The 19478-nt window shown below is 37.7% G+C and overlaps 2 protein-coding genes across 3 annotated transcripts in view; both read left to right on the top strand.

Annotated features, from left to right (window-relative positions):
- Positions 1-8356, top strand: part of scaf4b (SR-related CTD-associated factor 4b) — a 32168-nt gene extending 23812 nt beyond the window's left edge. The window contains exons 17-19 of the mRNA XM_051863342.1: positions 6497-6641; positions 6729-6791; positions 7170-8356. Coding sequence (XP_051719302.1) covers positions 6497-6641; positions 6729-6791; positions 7170-7684 — 723 coding nt within the window. The 3' untranslated portion in view covers positions 7685-8356. The remainder of the gene's footprint in view (positions 1-6496; positions 6642-6728; positions 6792-7169) is intronic.
- Positions 8357-9086: 730 nt separating this feature from the next.
- Positions 9087-19478, top strand: part of tiam1b (TIAM Rac1 associated GEF 1b) — a 92632-nt gene continuing 82240 nt past the window's right edge. For both annotated transcript variants that reach the window (XM_051863324.1, XM_051863329.1), the window contains exon 1: positions 9087-9238. The gene's annotated coding sequence lies outside the window, so the exon portion shown is untranslated. The remainder of the gene's footprint in view (positions 9239-19478) is intronic.

Below are 19478 nucleotides of genomic sequence, written 5' to 3' on the forward strand. Positions count from 1 at the left end.
AGGTCTGATCCAGGACCTGGAGAGTTACTGAGATCTCAAGCCAGCATCAGGAACGCTGTCTGTGCGGTACTGTAAGTGCTGTGAAGGATGACTCTCCTGAGAAACACTGACAGGGTCTTGTGCATGAATTACTATAACCTGTATCGGTCTTAAAGTCCTGTAAAATAATGCTTTTTTTTTTTTTTTTTTTTTTTTTTTTTTAACTTTAGTAGTGTGTATAAAACTTTTGTCCTGTCTGATAAGTGAGCAGGGACATGGATGCCAAACATACAATTTTTTTTTTTTTTTTTTTCTTTTGTTATTCAGTGTTCCCCAAGTGGAGCAGCAGTCGACTTTCTTTAAAACAATTGCATCAAAAAGTATTTGGATACTTAAAGGTGCAGTAAGTGATTTCTAAGAACCCCTCCCTGTGCTCCGCCTCCAAAATGCACAAACACACAATGCAAGAGTGGATGTCTCTCTATCATAGCTGAAGTGAAGCAAAATAATGTTTCATGAAAAATAAAAAGATGATGGATGAACAAATAACAAAGAAGAACAAAAAATGAACATACAGGACACAAGAGTATATACAACAAAGAGTTGGTTGTTAGTTGGCGGCAGCTCCAGACAAACAATGACACTTAAACTCTTCTGTTTACTGGAGCTAAAATTACAACAACAGCATATCTTTGTTAAGCTGTTTGTTGTTGTTCACATATGGAACAGAAACAACTCAACCTCACCGTCTGTTTTGAGGCCTTCCCGCTTCGTCCTCTCCAGCGCTGGAAAGCTTTTCTAATTTTTAAGCGGGTCTTAAAGCTCTTGCCTGATCATAACCCTTCTTTTTCCAGTGACATTCCTCTGAGCTTTTCTTTTATAATGTCTCTCAGCCATCTCTCTTTCTACAGTCTTTTTTCAAATCTCCCTCCTGCTCACTCTCTCTCTCCTCCTCCATCATGAGTGGACACGCCCCCTTCTGCTGATTGGCTCACTCTCCTTCCCCATCATGAGTGGACACGCCCCCTACTGCTGATTGGCTCACTCTCCCCCATCATGAGTGGACGCATGCACAAACTCTTGCACAAACACACAATGCAAGAGTGGATGTCTCTCTATCATAGCTGAAGCGAAGCAAAATAATGTTTCGCGAAAAATAAAAAGATAATGCTGATTGGCTACAAGTGTGTTGTGCTGCTCGGTCCGATCCACTTTCAATAGTGTTTCTCAGAAATCACTTACTGCACCTTTAAGCCACACAAATGTCTGAATGTCATTGTTAATGCTGGTATACGCTACACAACTTTTAAAATCTGAACAGATTTTAAAACACTAGACATCATACTCTTGACCACCCTGTAAATGGTTACAGATTAAAAATGAACATCATAGACTAAACGAATACCAGACTTCTTCCAAACACAACAAACTAATGCAGAAACATGCCTCATTGCTAGGAGATGCATGACAACACTCTTAAAATAAAGGTTCTTTATTGGCATCAATGGTTCCATGAAGAATCTTTAACATTCATGGAACCGTTCCATTCCACAAATAGTTCTTCGTAGTAGAAAAGGTTCTTTTAAAGGGTTCACCCAAAAATGAAAATAATGTCATTTATTACCCGCCCTCATGTCGTTCTACACCCATAAAGCCTTCATTCATCTTCGGAACACAAATTAAGATATTTGATTTAATCTGATGGCGCAGAGAGGCCTGCATAGCCAGCAATGACATTTCCTCTCTCAAGATCCATAAAGGTACTAAAAACATATTTAAAACAGTTCATGTGATCAGTGAGTAATAAATTACATTATTTTAATTTTTGGGTGAACTAACCCTTTAAGAACTGTTCACTGAAAGGTTCTTTGGAGAACCAAAAATGGTTCTTCTATGGCATTGCTGAGAAAAAACCCCTTTTGGAACACTTATTTTTAAGAGTGAAGTGAAAACAGTGTGTTCTAAAATCAGCTCAAAATATCAAACATGGTTGATCACCTCAATCTGGATGGAATCAAAATTTGAAGCTAAAAATCAAGAGTCTGTGTCCATCAATACACTACATGATTTTCTGTGAAATGTCAGCTCTGACTGCCTAATATTTGCAGACTGGCTCTGACTTTCGACAATAGTGTTGATTCGTTCAGGCTGTAAATCATGGCAAAAATCTGTACAAAAGTGTATTCCATTCCATTCCAGCCTTTTGATAACAAAATATCTTTTTATATTTTAAAGAGTCAAAGCCCAAAAGGAATTTTGTTGTGTTTTAAATTCGAAAAAAAGTATTGTGCCACATTCTGCTTGCTTGGTTTTCAGACAATTTAAATGTCTAAATACTTGTGGTTACAATGTATAACTTTATATATATATATATATATATATATATATAAATTGTTACACTTCACAATTAAGCTCAATTCATTAGTTATTGCATTAGGTATTATGATCTTACCATAAACAGTACTTGGACATTATTTATTCAGCATTGTTTATGTGCATTTCTACACATACTATATATTTAACTATTTTCAAGTTGTATAAATTTACATTAGCTAATATATTATGAATGGACATGAATTAACAATGTAGTAGTATTTTTATATAAATGAACCTTAACCTAGATTAATAAATGAGTTAATGAATTAACTCGTATTCACAAATTGAATCTTGCTGAAAAAAATGTTACCATATTTTACCATTTTAATGTAATCTGTTTGTTTAACTGCATGGAAAATAAGTCTAAAGTAAGAACATATAAAAAACTAAACATAATGACATAATGAAACTCCCAAAAGGAAGGTCTATTAAGTATTGTTAGCTAGAAACTAGAATCTGTTACATGGCTAGAAACTTCCTAGTAAAACTGTATATGAATCAGGTGATCATATAGATTGCTGAATGCAGCTGTGCGTTTTCTCTGCAGTAATGGGATTCTTTAGCCACATATAGGTTCACTGGAGACACAGAATCATTCATTCATTTACAGGTTCATCTATACAGGATTAACACTTAGATGTCAGACTCAGCACTTCTGTCTCAGTTTGAGCATGTCTCGTTGCAGAAATGAGACCACTGTTGCATATTGGAGTCTTATGGTTCAATGCACCAAACTCAAAACTACTTGTATTGAGGTTTTTTTTTTTTTTTTTGGTCCAATACAAGCCACAGTATATATTATTCTTTAGCTTGTGAATGTGCCACTAGATGTCATCAGTCTGCTGTCATTCTGCATGCTCATTATAAGTGTTTGTGCACAGAGGTGTTTGTCAGGATTGTGCTAATGGAGAGCCTCTATAGGGTCAGCGGATATCTGGTATCATCTGTGTGTGTGTGTGTCTGGGTCCAAACTTCAATGCAATATTGAAATCTAAAGATAAGTGCTGAAAAGCTAATATATCAGTATTACTGGAGCAAAATCTAAAAAGTTCCTTCTATCAATGTAAAACACAAAATATTTACAGAGGTATTGCCATTGGATCGTCGAGTCTTGAGTTCGCAGGCTGTTGCAGAGCAATTTCTGAGGAAAAATTGTTGCTAGATTTGTCAAACTTTGTGAAGTTCAAGGAATAGGTGTCTCAGTGCTTACTACATGTGAATGGAGGGAAATTCTGACCACAGTCAACAGTTTCTGCTTACTTCTGTTCTGTCTGTGCAGTATAGGGAAGAATTGCAACTCTCAATTGTTGTATTAATGAGGAAAAACAATACTAGGCATAAAAGGTAGTGGTTAAGGTGATTAAAAGATGACCAAAAAAAAAAGACATGACATGTGGCCAAGTATGGTGTCCCATACTCTGAATTTGTGCTCTGCATTTCACCCATCCAAGTGCACACACACACAAACACACACCCAGAGCACTGGGCAGCCATTTTTGCTGCAGCACCCGGGGAGCGTTGGTGGTTAGGTGTCTTGCTCAAGGGCACTTCAGTTGTGGGTAATGAGAGTGGAAGAGAGCACTGTTCATTCACTCCCCCACATTTCCTGCCGGTACTGAGACTCGAACCCACGACCTTCGGGTAATAAGAGAGTCCGACTCTCTAACCATTAGGCCACAACTGCCCCTACTTTGTGTGTCAAATTAGCAAAAGTAGCAAAACACCCTGGTGGTTCCTATATCACCATTTAATTCATGGAACTTGTTGCACGCTAACAAGAAAACAGCAGCTCTAATCTCATTAGCTGGCTTATGCAACTTCAGGGCTTTTAACACTTGAAGTAGTGAACCCTGGGTCATTCTTCTCATGCTGTTTCTCCACACTCAACCTGTTGCGCATACTCATATTATACATTGCCGACTGTAATATCAAGTTTATACTGAATGGACTTTTTGGACTATAAAGGTAAGAATGAATCATCTTCACTCCGATTCACGTGTTTTCTGTAGCCATTTTCCCCCTCGTTTTTTAATAATACTTTGTGTTTCTGCGACTATCCAAAGCATGTGAATATGAGGCACTTGATTGGTTGTTGGTTGCTGTGCCTCTAGTCATAACAATCTAACACCACGTTGTTTCACACTGTACAAGTTTGGCACCATAATGCAGGGTTAACAGTGAAAAATATCACTAATCCAGCTCCAGAGCAGGTCTTTCATAACCCCGGGTAAAAAGCAGTGCTTCTGAATTACAAGTATGAAACATTCCTTTAACCGGGGTTAAAAGCAAGGGTTAGAACGACGATAACCTGGGGTTAAGTGTAGTATGAAAAGTCCTTTGGTTTTTTAGTATTTTAACAGATCACCTGAGAACAAAATCATGTTTGCAACTTACACAATGGAGAATCCAGTGATTTAGTTCTTCAGCAAAGAGTTTTCAAAAAAAGTTTTCATTTGACACACAAAGTAGCATGCTTACTAGCCATTCATAAGCAGAACTATACACTTTATCTATCTTAGTCTGTGATGTAGCTGTATTTATATGGAGCCCCTGCAGGGACATGGTGGTGGAAAAAATATGAGATGGGAGGAGAAATAATAAGTCAGTGCTTTTGCGTTCGCTCGCAAATGTTTTGCGTTCGCTCGTTTCTGAGTGAACGCAAACATTTTGTGAGTGAATGCAAAGTTTCCCAAGGGAACGCAAAACATTTGCGAGAGAATGCAAAAGCATTGCCAAATAATTTTTCCTCCCAGCTCATATTTTTTTTCTATACCATGTCCCTTTATGGGCTCCGTATATTTAATTTATTGCATTAATGCATACATTCAGATCATTTCTCCAATGTTTTTGGTCACTGTGCAGTTAATACTTTTTATTTTAATACTTTATATTTAATAATAATAGTTTTTTTTTGTACTGGTAGTCTCTTATTATGATATTTCAGATGCCCCTTGCAAAAAAAAAAAAAAAAAACGACAACAAAAAATCTGCACATAAAAACCAGTCAGGTGCTTTGAAGCCTGAAAGGCTGGAACACACAACACAACTTTTAAATCAGAACAATTTTTAAAAAGTTAGGCATCATACACTTGCTGACTGAGAATCACACAAACAGATTTCTCGAGTTGTTCCTCAAGCAGAAACTCCTCATTGTCAGGAGAGGCATAACAAATGGAAACTGTGTTCTAAAATGCGCTCAAAATATCAAACATATTTGATCTCTTCTGACTGAATGCTGTCAGAGTCTGAAGCTAAACAACAGAGTCTGTGTCCATCATTTCTGTGAAATCGGTCAACACAAATCTGTAGACCGGCTCTGACTTTCGCCAGTATTGTCGACTTGTCCAGACTTGTATAGCTGGGCAAAAATCATGTAGTGTATCACAGCCTTAAGTGGGTGACCCAGAACAAGTGGCAAAGTAGACCAGACCTTATGCTGATAGTAAAAAGTTTGGCTTTGTGGGACTAGATTTGTGATAATGCTATAGAGTAAATGCTTTTGTAGTTGTAGAATCACCCACTATCCTGCACTGAGGTGACTTTAGTGAAAATAAATCACCTTGTAAAAAGGATGACCTCCACAGGATTTTATACCAACTTCCATAATATTTTCATCTATTCTTTCTTTTGGGGCTGACATTGTCAGACTGTATATGATGCCAGGATCAGGTGATGGATCGTGCTGGTATTTCAAAAAAAGTAATGAAAGAAGAAACCTCTTCATTGTTTCTTATGGGAACTGAATGTTGTACAGTACCTGTGCATGTAAGATCTTTAATTTTGAATGTATGACTCCAGATGGCAGGAAATTACATTTAAATTAGTATTTCAAATGAAAATTCACCCTTCAACATGTAGTATTCATAGTTTTACCCTGTAGTTGATTTACCATCCATCTATGACATTATTATTTGCTACTTCTTCCCGGATTGATCCTCACTTTTGATTTCAAAACGTTTAGGTGTAAAGGTCATGTCTGGTTTGTGTTTATTTGTGTTTCGTTTGCAATAAAGAACACAAAACACTCTTTGCCTACTCATGTCATGTCCTTATGAACAGATCTTTAGGATTTCTCAATCTTTAATGTTGGAAATGTCCTTTCACACAGCGCTTCCTCACCCATTTCCTCTCTGCTTTACAGAGCCCCTCAGTTCAGCCTGTTTCCACAATGAATGTCATCCCAGGACCCCTTCCTAACATGAGTTTACCACCTCCAGCCATGATCACAGGAGCCTCCCCTCCGCCTTTCCCTCATCTGGGATTCAACCCACCACAGATGCCTGCAGGTACAAAACAGACAGACACAGATTGATAGATAGATCAAGCATGAAATAATAACACAAATTCACCTTATCATGAATTGTTACATACAGGATTCCCTCCTGTCATCCCAGTGGCCTCTATGAACCCTGCAGGTCCTCCTCCATCCATCACAGGTACAGCTGATCAAGTGCGACTCAATATACATATACATGAAATCAAAATATTTATTTACTTTCTTAATACATGTTCCTGGACGTATTGTAAATGATTAATGACTCAAAATGATTCATCAGTGCATGTTACTCCAAAGGAACTATTATGGTTTTTAAATTCTTTCAAAATGTAATTACACAATCATATTCTGATATGAAACAGCTTTTCACCATCCAGTCAATTCCAGATGAACAAAATAAAGTGATGTTCCATAAAATTAAGTGATGAATATCCTGTAATAAATCACATAACTGGACTGGAAGATTGATAGATGTGTAAATGATGTTTGAGATCATTAATATGCTAAAGCTAGTGTTTTTTTTCTTTTGTAATATCAGAAAGCCCAACCAAAGAACCTTCAGAAGACACTCCTGAGCTTCCCAAGAGTCACATGGACCCGACAGGAGCTCAAGCGCTCAGTCCGCCACATCTCACGGGGATTCTGGGGCCCAGGCCGGGACCCCTACCACCACACCCCCCTGTGGGGCTCCGCCCACCATTCATGCCTCCTTTCCCCAGTAATGGGCCTCATCCCATTCATCCCCCTCCAAATATGCCCCATCAAATGATGCCCCCCAGGGGCCCCAACCCAATGTATGGTGAACCTCCTGCGGGCCGATTTCGGATGCCCATGATGGGCCCTCCAAGACACAATGGCCCTCCAAGACACGATGGCCCTCCAAGACACGATTTCACCCCTCACAGGCCCCCCATGGGTCATAGGGGAGAGGAACCGCACTGGCGGGATCAAGCACCCGAAAGGGGCCCGGACAGATTTGGAAATGAGCCACCGTTTCATCGGGGTGGGTGGGGCAGGGGCGGCCCTCGTGGACGAAGTCGCTTTGGGAACTGAGTTGAGTGTTTTTATTGGCCAATAGCTTCAGCTCCGACTGGACTGTGGAAAACAGGACTCTGCGTCCTGTTGACTGGGGAACGGGAATACGGAGAACACATGAAATTAACGGACACAGTTTCTAAAGTTCACGTCTCCGAATACCAGTGATGGTGCTCACCTTTCTACATGTTGTAATATTCGTTTTGAATAGGCGAGACAGAACCATGGATCACATATTATGAAATTCCCGTTTGCACTTTCTCGCTCCATGTAAAATAGAAGAGGTCTGTAATATTTCAGAAGTTACACTCACTACCATAAACTAACATTAGAGGTCTAGTGTAAAATGTTTAATGTAAATAGTCCAGTTTGCACACTTTACGATTGTTGTACCATGAAGAAACCATCTCTGGAATATGTTCAGCTCAACTTCCGTTGTGTATATTTGGAGGAAATATTTAGTTTAATGCTTCTGTAGCCTTTCAGCGAGGAAGAATAGTGTAACCACTGTGTTGTGTAATCATTAGAGCTGTAGGTTGCACTCGTCAACGGTAGAGCATCATCTTTGGCGGTTTAATTTTACGAAGCTATTTTTTTACCAATCATTCTTGGTTTCTTTTTCTGTCTTAAAGGTTTATATTAACATGCTAAAACGAACACGAGTAAATGTTGTGTGGCTACATAAACTGACTTGTTTGTTTTGTTTTGTTTTTTTCTTTCTTTCTTTTTTTTTTTTTTTCAAAGACTTTACATGCAGTTCTGCAGTGATCTCAGTAGAGGGCGCCATTTATCAAGACTCAATGACCCCTGTCAGTTTGGTAGTGTTGAATTAACGTTAGTTAATTAACCTGAAACATTAAGAGTAAAGGCAGGTAATTGTGAAACGAACTGTAGTACAGTTACAGTTGAATCATTCTAGAAGATTTCAGCACGAACCATGAGTAAACAAAACATGACATATATTAAATATTTCTCTGTTTTATATAGATATGGTTAATCTTGTGTTATGAATAATTATTTCGCTTTAGTGCTGATAAAGATTTTAACTATTTTAAATGCCAATAAAATGTTTTTTTTTTTAAATATTTTATTTAGTAATAATATATTAATAACGTCTTATATATTTATACATTAATAATAATAATAATAATAATAATATACTATTAAATTAATATTTCGTTATTTTATTTCATAATTAAATACTTAAATAACAATTAAAAATGCACATCTATTGAGTAAGAATTATTATTTGTTCTAGTAATAATTATAATATATATATATATATATATATATTTTTTTTTTTTTTTTTTTTTTTTATTATTATAATAAATGGGAAAAAACACAACATCACACACTAGCATACCAACAAGTGTGTGCGCGCGCGCAAAGGTAAGCTCTGGTGTTCCACGGGCACAGCGCGCGCGCTCCTCCCTTCAGCCGCGAGCTAAACACTAGAAGCGCGTGTCCGCGCTCAGAGCGCCGAGTCTGACAGGAGAGACGCGCTGGATGCCATGATGTCTCACATCACCGCCAGTCACCCCACACGCAGAACACCATACGGAATTATGACAGGTATGTACACGTAATAATACAGATTTGCAAATGAATGGCAGTATTTTGTGTGGAATTGCGTTGAGGCGACACAAATGCTGATGCGCGTGACTGCGGCATCACTAGAGACCGCACGTGCTGGGCGCGAAATGTTAATTGACTCGCAGTAATTGTGTTTATCTAGACTGCGTGAATGTCCGTAACAAATGTCCCGGTTCTCCGATCGTCCTGTGGTTCTCAGCTAACCGTTTTTTGTTCCCGCCCTGGTCAGCAGTTTCTAACGGACATTCAGTCATAATTTGAAAGCATCCTAAAGGACCCTAATGGGAATTTCCAACATATTAAAATAAGTATTTATTTTAGGACACATAGTTTCTCAGATGTCCTTGTGGAACATAACAAATTAAGAATTTTAAACTTTTAAACACTTTATCCAGTAACATCTTATTTGATTATTTGAGGATTTGTAATTTCTCCATTATGGATCCAAAATATGATAGAAATTCCAATAGGAATCCTGTACAAATTGCTTAAGAAGTTTTCACTATATGGAGTATGTTCTGGGAATATTAGTTTATGGTTTTAAGTCAAATAAACCTTAAAGTAACCTTTACTGAACGTTCTTTTTACGTTTTTATTAGGGTGCCAAAGAAAACCTTCATTCAGTGTTCCAACAACATTTATTTTTGGTTCTGAAAAATAAAGCCTAAAATAATCTTTACAGAAAGTTCTGTATAAGTTCTTATTAGGTTGTCACACAAAAACCTTCTTGCAACATTCTGGGAATGTTAATTTATACAAATGTAAAAGGAATAGTTTCCCAAAAATAACCAAACCAGAACCATATGGTAACAGTATAGGAACGTCTTGGATGCTGTTAGTTTTAGTTTTGCTAGTAATTATGGGTTATGTGTTTTATTTCCAACAGTCAGTCAAACAGATGCGTTAGAGATGCATCAGATGTTTGAGCGCGTCCGTGCGTGTGTTATGAATTCATCTGCAGGATGCTCAGTCAATGCCAAGGGCACAAGCTCCCCTGTGACCCTGTCCTTACAGCCCAGAGCTCACTGTACTGCCGATTTTAAAACACGGCCGTGACAATCCATCATTGCTTGTGTCATTGGAGGTTTTCCTCTAGAATAAATGTGGAGAGATTGGCTTCTCTTGGTGTGTGTGAAGGTCTGACCCCTGCTGTCTAGCATCTGGTGCATTGATGCTCAGAATATGTGCCACATGGTGACATGCACTAGATCGTTCCTCATTAAACATTTATGTTTTTGGTGCATTTCTGTTAATTGATTAAATGCATAAACAATGCATAAAATTAAACTAGAGATACCATCTGTAATGACATTTCAGGCGTCAATAACATGATGTTAGTGTGTTGTAGGTGGTTGTAAGGGCAAAGCTATTTGTTGTGCTAAGGTGTTCTGGGTAGTTGCTAGGTGGTTGCTTACTGCCAAGTCAAAAAGCCAAGTCAGCAAGTTGCTTGCTTGCTTAGGTCAAAAAACTCCAGCCCAAGTCTATTCTGGTCTCTAAATATGACTCATGTTCCTCCTTCATTGGAAGACTATGGCAGCTTTGTTTTATCTTATCATAATGCTTGCCTTAACTACTGGTAATATATTGATATGGCCATGCAGGTTAATGAAATCAGACAATATTTGGGCATTTTGAGATTGCCGGCATGGGCCAATAATGTTCTCGCTTGCTTGAGAAGTGATAATTCCCAAAGCTCTTAAAGGTGCAGTAAATGATTTCTGAGAAACACACCCCTCCCTTCATTGCTCCACCCCCAAAATGCACAAACACGCAATGCAAGAATGGATGTCTCTTTATCATAGCTGAAGCGAAGCAAAATAATGCTTCACGAAAAACAAAGCAAAGATGATGAATGAATGACAAGGAAGAACAAAAAATGAACATACAGTACACAAGATTATAAAAGTCGGCAGCAGTTTCAGACAAGCAATGCCACTTAAAAAACTGTCCTGTTACTATAGCTAACAACAACAGCATATCTTGATTCTGTGAAACAGCAAAACCAATGTTACTCACATATGGAGCAGAAACAACGCAACCTCTGCGTCTGTTTTCAGGCCTTCCCGCTTCGGTCTCTCCAGCTCTGGAAAGCTTTTCTAATATTAACTCTGATCCTAAAGCGCTTTCCTAAACATAACCCTTGGTTTTCCAGTGATATTCCTCTGACATTTTGTAATGTCTCTCAGCCATCTCTCTTTCTGCAGTATTCAAATCTCCCTCTTGCTAACTCTCTCTTCTCCCCATCACGAGTAGACACACCCCCTACTGCTGATTGGCTCACTCTCTGTCCTCCCCATCATGAGTGGACATGTCCCCTACTGCTGATTGGCTCACTTTCTCTCCTCTCCTATCATGAGTTGACACGCCCCCGACTGCTCATTGTGTCACTGTCTCTCTTCCCCCATCATGAGTGGACACGCCCCCCACTCTCTATCTTCCCCCATCATGAGTGGACACTCCCCCCATTCTCTCTCTTCCCCCATCACGAGTGGACATGCCCCCTACTGCTGATTGGCTCACTCTCTCCTCCCCTATCACGAGTGGACATGCCCCCTATTGCTGATTTACTCTCTCTCCTCCCCCATCACGAATGGACATGCCCCCTACTGCTGATTGGCTCACTCTCTCCTCCCCTATCACGAGTGGACATGCCCCCTATTGCTGATTTACTCTCCTCCCCCATCACGAATGGACATGCCCCCTACTGCTGATTGGCTCTCTCTCCTCCCTCATCATGAGTGGACACACCCCCACTGCTGATTGGCTTACTCTCTCCTCCCCATCACGAGTGGACATGCCCCATACTGCTGATTGGCTACAATTGTGTTGTGCTGCTCGGTCCGATCCACTTTCAACAGTGTTTCTCAGAAATCTCTTACTACACCTTTAATCAGGGTAGACGCCATATTGAATTTTAAGCAAATGAATATTGCAGTATAAATGTCCTAGATCACATCACGTCCAAAACTCCCAACCTTCAGAACTGTTTTATGGAGTTTTTGTCTGCTGAAAAACTTTTGGAAAAATGTTTCATCAGCTGAACAAATCGGTATGTTGTTAACACTTACAGCCTCATTTTCATTCCTGTCAAAAACTAAATATGGCACTAAGATCTTTTGTGTCAGCTCCAAAATCTAGTGAATAACCAATATATCAAGCAGGGTTGCGTTTCCCGCAAGCATTGTAGCAAAGACTGTAAAAAATATGCGTCATTAAAATGGAGACAAAGTCCCAAGCAGGACATGAAACCCCAGAGTGGGTACATGAGGTCGGTGGAGAACAGGCTGTTTAGTTAAAGATCTTTCAATTGTAGCTTGATGTGTCTCTAGGGTAGAAAGAGAACACTGGATCTCTCTCTCTCTCTCTCTCTCTCTCTCTCTCTCTCTCTCTATCTTTATCTCTTTCTCTCTCTCTCAGGTTCAATCCTGAGTTAAACAGGCTCTGTTCCAGAGGAAATCTTTATCAGACAGCAGATATGATCTCTGGTGTTCTGTGAAGATTGAGAATGAGAGATGAAAAGCGTTGGAATGCATTGATATGCACCAATCAGCCATATGCTAAACAATCCGCTGTCTAATCAGTACTCATTTAGTATTAGCTCAAGACTCATGCATATTTTATTTTGAATGCTAAATGGCCTTTACATTTTCTGACCTGTGCTTTATGAGGTAATTTGGAGTTTACAATCTTTTACATATAGGCATATGTCTGCCACCGTTGTCGTGTTCCAGCCATTGTGGATCTTCTTCATCTGCATACAATGTTTGTGTGGGCCTGTTGTGTGATTTGTGTTTTAATATCAGGGGTGTTTGTACAGATCTTGACGTTTGTTTTGTGCCGTGATGAAAACATGCCAAGTGTAAGGGCTCCAAATATGCATATTTTAAATCTTCTTGACGTGAATTATTCATATCATACCCACGTCCACAGAATTGTTCATTCACTCCAGAAATGGCCCAGAATAAATGGAGCACTGTTTTTGCTGAGACAGTTCATTTTGTGTTTGTTTATAATAAGGGCAGCGGGATTCACCGACCGCAAACGTTCTTCATTGACTCCATGTCAGCAGAACAATTCTGTGGGTGTAACGTGAATTATTCAGAGTTTAATCATGCCTTTGTCTTTGAACTATTTATGTTCTGAATTAAGAGTATTGTTGATTTTTTTTAAAAGTCTTGAATATTTAATCTCTATATGGATAGTAAGTTCTTTTGGTTTGTGATGTTTGCCAAGGATAGAATAATTATTATTATTGCTTAAAATTATGGATTATGGCTATTACTTAATTAAATGATCAGATGTGCGATTTTTTTTTTTTCTTTTTTCTTTTTTCTGGCAGAGAATAAAACAGCAAAAGAATCCAGTAAATTTGCATTATTGAATTTCTGGAGACCAGAAAATCTCAAAGACATGAAAGGGCACTCTTTTGACTTTGATCATTAAGTTACCACCCTAGCAACCCCATAGCAAAAACATGCTAGTAACTGCATAGCAACACTATAGCTTGGTGGTGGCAAGTTTTGCACGGGCAAACGCCACTTAAAGGATTAGTTGACTTCAGAATTAAAATTTCCTGATAATTTACTCAGCCCCATGTCATCCAAGATGTTTATGTCTTTCTTTCTTCATTGTGGTTTTTGAGGAAAACGTTCCAGGATTTTTCTCCATATTGGACTTCAACAGTTTCAAACAGGTTGAAGGTCGAAATGTCAGTTTCAGTGCAGCTTCAAAGGGCTCTACACGATCCCAGATGAGGAATAAGGGTCTTATCTAGCTAAATGATCGGCCATTTTCTGAAAAAAAATAAATAAATTATATACCCTTTAACCACAAATGCTCATCTTGCACCAGCACTGTGATGCGCCACGCATTACGTAATCATGTTGGAAAGGTCACGTGTGACATAGGCGGACGTACTGCGGTAGGTTGAAAACCTCCATCTCATTTTCTCCTCCAACTTCAAAATCGTCCGACATCGTTGTTTTACCTTTTTTTGTAAAGGCCGTTTGACACATTCGCTTAGTAAACACTGGCTCGGTACTTCACACGTGACCTTTACACTGCCAATACATACAACATGCTACTATGAACATGCATGACATGCTGCTGTTGTACAAGCATACATGAATCACCCCTGAAGCAGGTCTATACAGGTGGAGCTGGGGAAGGTGGAGGGTTTCTGAAAGCATGCCGCAAACTGCTACAGCAAACAATAGGCAAGAATTTGAATGTTGGGCAGCAAGCTCATTGGCTACCAATACAATGGGAACCAATCAGCTGTGCCCTATAGAGAATGATGTGATTGCAAGCAGATTGGGTTAAAGACTTATGAGCCTGCGCCATCTAGGGTTTCATGACAGAACTTTGTATTTGTGCATTTAACTTGATCTTCATCAATCATTGTTGCCGGTGACTCATTTGTGCAGTAGTGCAGTTGTGTTTGCTCAGGAAATGAAGCGATAATTTCTGAGGTTAAACACTGGCTTGAGTCCAGGCTTAAATGAATTTGATATACTTGCAGCTTTGCATGGAGGGAGTCCAGACAACATGCCCACTTGAGTGAGATAAACAAACTGCTTAAGAATGTTTTTGTTGCTTTAAATGGCTCTTTGTGCGTAACTCATCTCTATTGCCTTAATCACGGGCTTATGGCCAGAATTGTCTTGTGAGTGTTATTTGAATCTTCTGTGGAGAACAACAGATTACTTCTTCCTTCTCATACACAATGGGTTCATAATAATGTCTGTGCTTTGCAGCAACTTATTTGCTTATTAGATAATGTTGGGTTGTTTTAACTAAATGTATGCTATGTAATCAGATTATTTGTGTTTGAGATGTGTTGGGTTTCCCATGATTGGACATATGGCCGTGTCTCAGATGATTTGTTTTGGGCATGTCATGCAGTGCACAAAACCCAGCCCTGAAAGATTGTTATTTAATTATCTCAAGGCTGTCTGTCTCCACACTTATTTACAATCTGTGTGTCCTTCCTTTGTTCAGCAGCAAAACTACATAAACAAGTGCAGAAATGTCTTTGCAAATATTGTTGATCACTTAAGATAAGTGCTTAATAAGAGCTTTTCAGTAACTAATATTTATATATAGTCTGATGTGACTCTTCATGTTTTAAATAAAAAAAAAAAAAAAATCAAGATTAAATTATTTTAAGTGCTGTGATAAGTAGTCACTATTTTTAATTAATTTCCTTCAAGTAGTTCATAGCAATTAAGTTATAAATATGTAATTATTATTATTAATTATATACATGTATTTTAATTATATTAGTAATTATATACATGTATTTTGAGATATTAAATCTTAAAATAATATAAGATGTATAATATATGCAATATGTTTAATATATTTATTATATTGAATATATTTAAGTATAAGTATATTTTTTTCAAATATTTTGATTTACTAAATCTTAAAAATGTAATTAAATATGTAATATATTTATATTGTACTGAATATATAAATATATTAGTTATTAATTCTTGAAAAAATATATGATGTATGTAATATATTTAATGTAATTATATTGTATTTAATATATTTAATATTATAATTCATTAATATATTAATATATTTTTCAAATATTTTGGGTTACTGCATCTTAAAAAATGTCATATTAAATATGTAATATATTTATATTGTACTGAAATGTTAATTCATATTATAAATATTATTAATATATATACATATTTATTTAAATATTTTTAGTTATTAGGCCTATAGATATATAATGTATGTAATATATTTAATGTATTTATATTGTATTTAACACATTAATACAATAAATGCAGTTCTTTTGCAATAATCAAAAAATTAAGGATGCTCCGATCAGGATTTTTTGGGCCTATCTCTGATAACTGGAAACAGTATTGGCTGATATGATCACTGAAATAAATAATACTACATGATAAATAGAAGGCTTCAAATACACCCCAGACCGGTGAATTTAGTGAAGCAAGTTTAGCTGCGCATAGAAAAATTGTCTCACGAGTTTTGTGTCATCTGATTGAATGAGAAGAGCTTCTGTTGGCCTTTATAGAGACCACCGATCAAACTATATAAAAAGATTACTGGCCGATAATCATCTGCGGCCGATCGATCGGAGCACCCTTACAAAAACATAGGCAAATATTGGCTGATATATTGGTCCATCACTACTCAAAACACCTCCACTTCACCTTCTTCTTCTTCTTCTTAGAGTTGTAAGTCTGTTTATCTGGTTAGTGAGCTGTTATCCTGGACATTATGAACCGTGTGGAGTTGGACTCTCACCAGTCCTCATGGCTCGTCGGCTTGTCCTAGATACTTGGGGCTTAAGATGACCCACTTAGATGCTTTTGCTCATTGTGTTTCTGGCTGTGCAGCAACACAACACGTGAAATATGTATCACAATACACCTGCGCTCATATTTCACTGACTGTGTAATGTTCCATATACAGCAGCTTTAGAGTGAATGTGAAACTCCTCCTGATTGGCTGGTTTCTCTGCACTTGCACCTATGATTGGTTCTGATCTGTTTTAAATCAGTTTGATTTATGTTTTAAAACATTCATCTCCATGCACTCAAGTCCAGGAGAGGACAGATGTGACGTTGGCTTTGCATAATTGACCATGCATCTTTATTTTTGCCAGTAATGGATGCTGGGAAGGAGAGGACGGCTGCTGAGCCAGCGTGGCCGATAAAAGACACGCACACCTCGGATTCACATGGATGGGTTCTAGTCCTGATAAATATGAAGGATGAATTGTCTGGAGGGGCGACTCCAGCTCATGGCTCTGACACCGGGAATGACTCAGCATCCCCTGCCTCCATTATAATGCCACTACGGCTGATGAACCTGCAGAGGATTGTGGGAAAACTGAAAGTGGGTCTGTTAGCCCAGACGTTCAGAGTAAACTTGTAAACCAGGGCCATCCATCAATGCTGTTAATTATGCAGGAGATAAATGATCCTCGTAACTTTAGCATGACGGAGGACAGCTGCTGAGGAGAAATGTCACGGTGTAGTTGTTCGTACGAGCCGTGTTTAGCATATCCAGCCTTATCTGAGATCTGATACATGAGTAAATACACCAGCACATGTTATTGTCTGCTTGATGTGATTGTGTTTCAGATCGCAGATGCACCCATTGAAATGAAACTCTCATTGTTGTTGATGTGAACTGGCTATAACTGGAATTGTTTTGCCTGGAGAGTTAAAATGTTTTGGGTCAGTCAGTTTTTTTTTTTTTTAAGAAATTATACTTTTATTCTAAAGAAATTCAAATACACAGCAAAATCACCAGAGTTAAATCAACTCTGCTCGGAGTACATGTGGTCCCTCTCTAAATAGTGTTAAAGTTAATGAGATAATTAAGCAATGAATTAAGTGATGATTGAGTGTTAGTGATGAACACCTGCTGTTAACAAGCAGAATCACTGAAGAAAAGAGAAACACAAGAACTACAACTGACTTCAGCCACAGTCTTAGATGAAATCAACTGAAGATAAAAGATATTTATTTCTCTCAAGATCTCAGCAGAGGAGCATTATCTTTTCTTCATTGATTCTGCTTGTTAACTGCAATTGTTCATCACTAATGCTCATTCATCACTTAATTAATCGCTTAATTATCTCATTAACTCTAACTCTGCTTCAGTGTTACTTTAACAGTGTTTAGAGAGGGACCATATGTACTCCGAGCAGAGTTGATTTTTCTGTGTAGGCAAGGCAAGTTTATTTATATAGCACATTTCATACACAATGGCAATTCAAAGTGCTTTACATAAAAAGGAACAAATAGGCCTACATAAGAATTAAAAGATTTATATAAAATGCATTAAAACAGTTAAGAGAATACTATAAAAATAGAAATAGCAATAAAAGTAGAGAATATTAAAACAGTTTAGAATAAAAAGAAAAAAAGATACATAAACAAAATACAACAATACGTTTAATAAGTTTAAATAAACACTGTTAATTTAAAACGATTAATTGTCGATAATACATTTAATCAATAAAACTTATCGATCGTCGATTGAGCAGGTTCATGCGCGTTCGTGCTGCTCAACTGCGAATCATGTAAAGCAGAAACAAGGAAAAATGAAGCGAGCGTGCTGGAGTTATGTTTGGGGACTATTTTACAGCTTCATCAAGTTTGCGTGTGTATTCGCAGCCTTTTGTTTTGGGTGAATGTAAGTTGTAATATTGTGTTTATTTTGTGTAGGCCTATCTATATCTGATTTATCTCATATAGGATGCATTTGGTTAAGAATTAACGCTGTAGTAAAGCGTGCCGGTGATCAGCTTCAACACAGCTCAAACAGCAATGCACAACTAATAATGACTATGATTAGGACTGTCATATTACATAACATTATAAAGAGAACAATATTGTAATTAAACATTGTGAATTATTTGGGTTTAGTTGCTGTTAAGTTGTTTCATCACGTTGCTCCAGGAAGAGCGCGTCCACAGCATCAGTCACGCATGACTAGCACGTAACTTGTTCAAGTTCACTTCAAGTAATTTTGTGCAGATATAATTTGCAATATTATGTTTATTTTGTAGCTGATTAATCTCATATAGGATGCGTTTCTTTGAGTTAAATAATGCGCTGGCATGGTGCTCCAGTTTACCAGTGTTCATTCAGCGTGCAGCTCAAACAGCAATGCACGACTGACAATAACTATGATTGGAACTGTCATATTACATAACATTAATGAGAACACTATTTTAATAAATCGTTGTGAATTCATTGGGATTAGTTACCTTTTTTCAGCGCGTTGTTCCAGGAAGAGCGCTTTCACAACAGGAGTACACATTCTGACAAGCTCGCATCTATGGTGGCGTTGGTGACACATTGTATTAGTTGTTATACTTGCTTATTAAATAAGTAATTTAATAAATGATCAATCACATCGACTTATTTTATAATCCTACTAGCCCTTTATTTAAGTTAAAAACCCTTCTTATTCATTTGCTGAGGAACATGACATTTTGAGCCGAATTTGCACACCCTGTCATGCTGTTGGCTATAAGCCACTGCAGTGCATGCATATTGCAGTTTTCAAGCTAGCTATTAATCGATTAACTGATCGTTAATTTAAATGATGATCGATCATGGGAATTTGTGTAAATTGACATCCCTAGTTTCAACAAAAATATATAGCAGCACAACTGTTTTTAACGTTGATAATAATAATTATATAATTATAATAGTAA

Source organism: Ctenopharyngodon idella, chromosome 15 (genome assembly GCF_019924925.1).
Source record: "Ctenopharyngodon idella isolate HZGC_01 chromosome 15, HZGC01, whole genome shotgun sequence".
In the NCBI taxonomy this organism is placed as follows: Eukaryota; Metazoa; Chordata; class Actinopteri; order Cypriniformes; family Xenocyprididae; genus Ctenopharyngodon; species Ctenopharyngodon idella.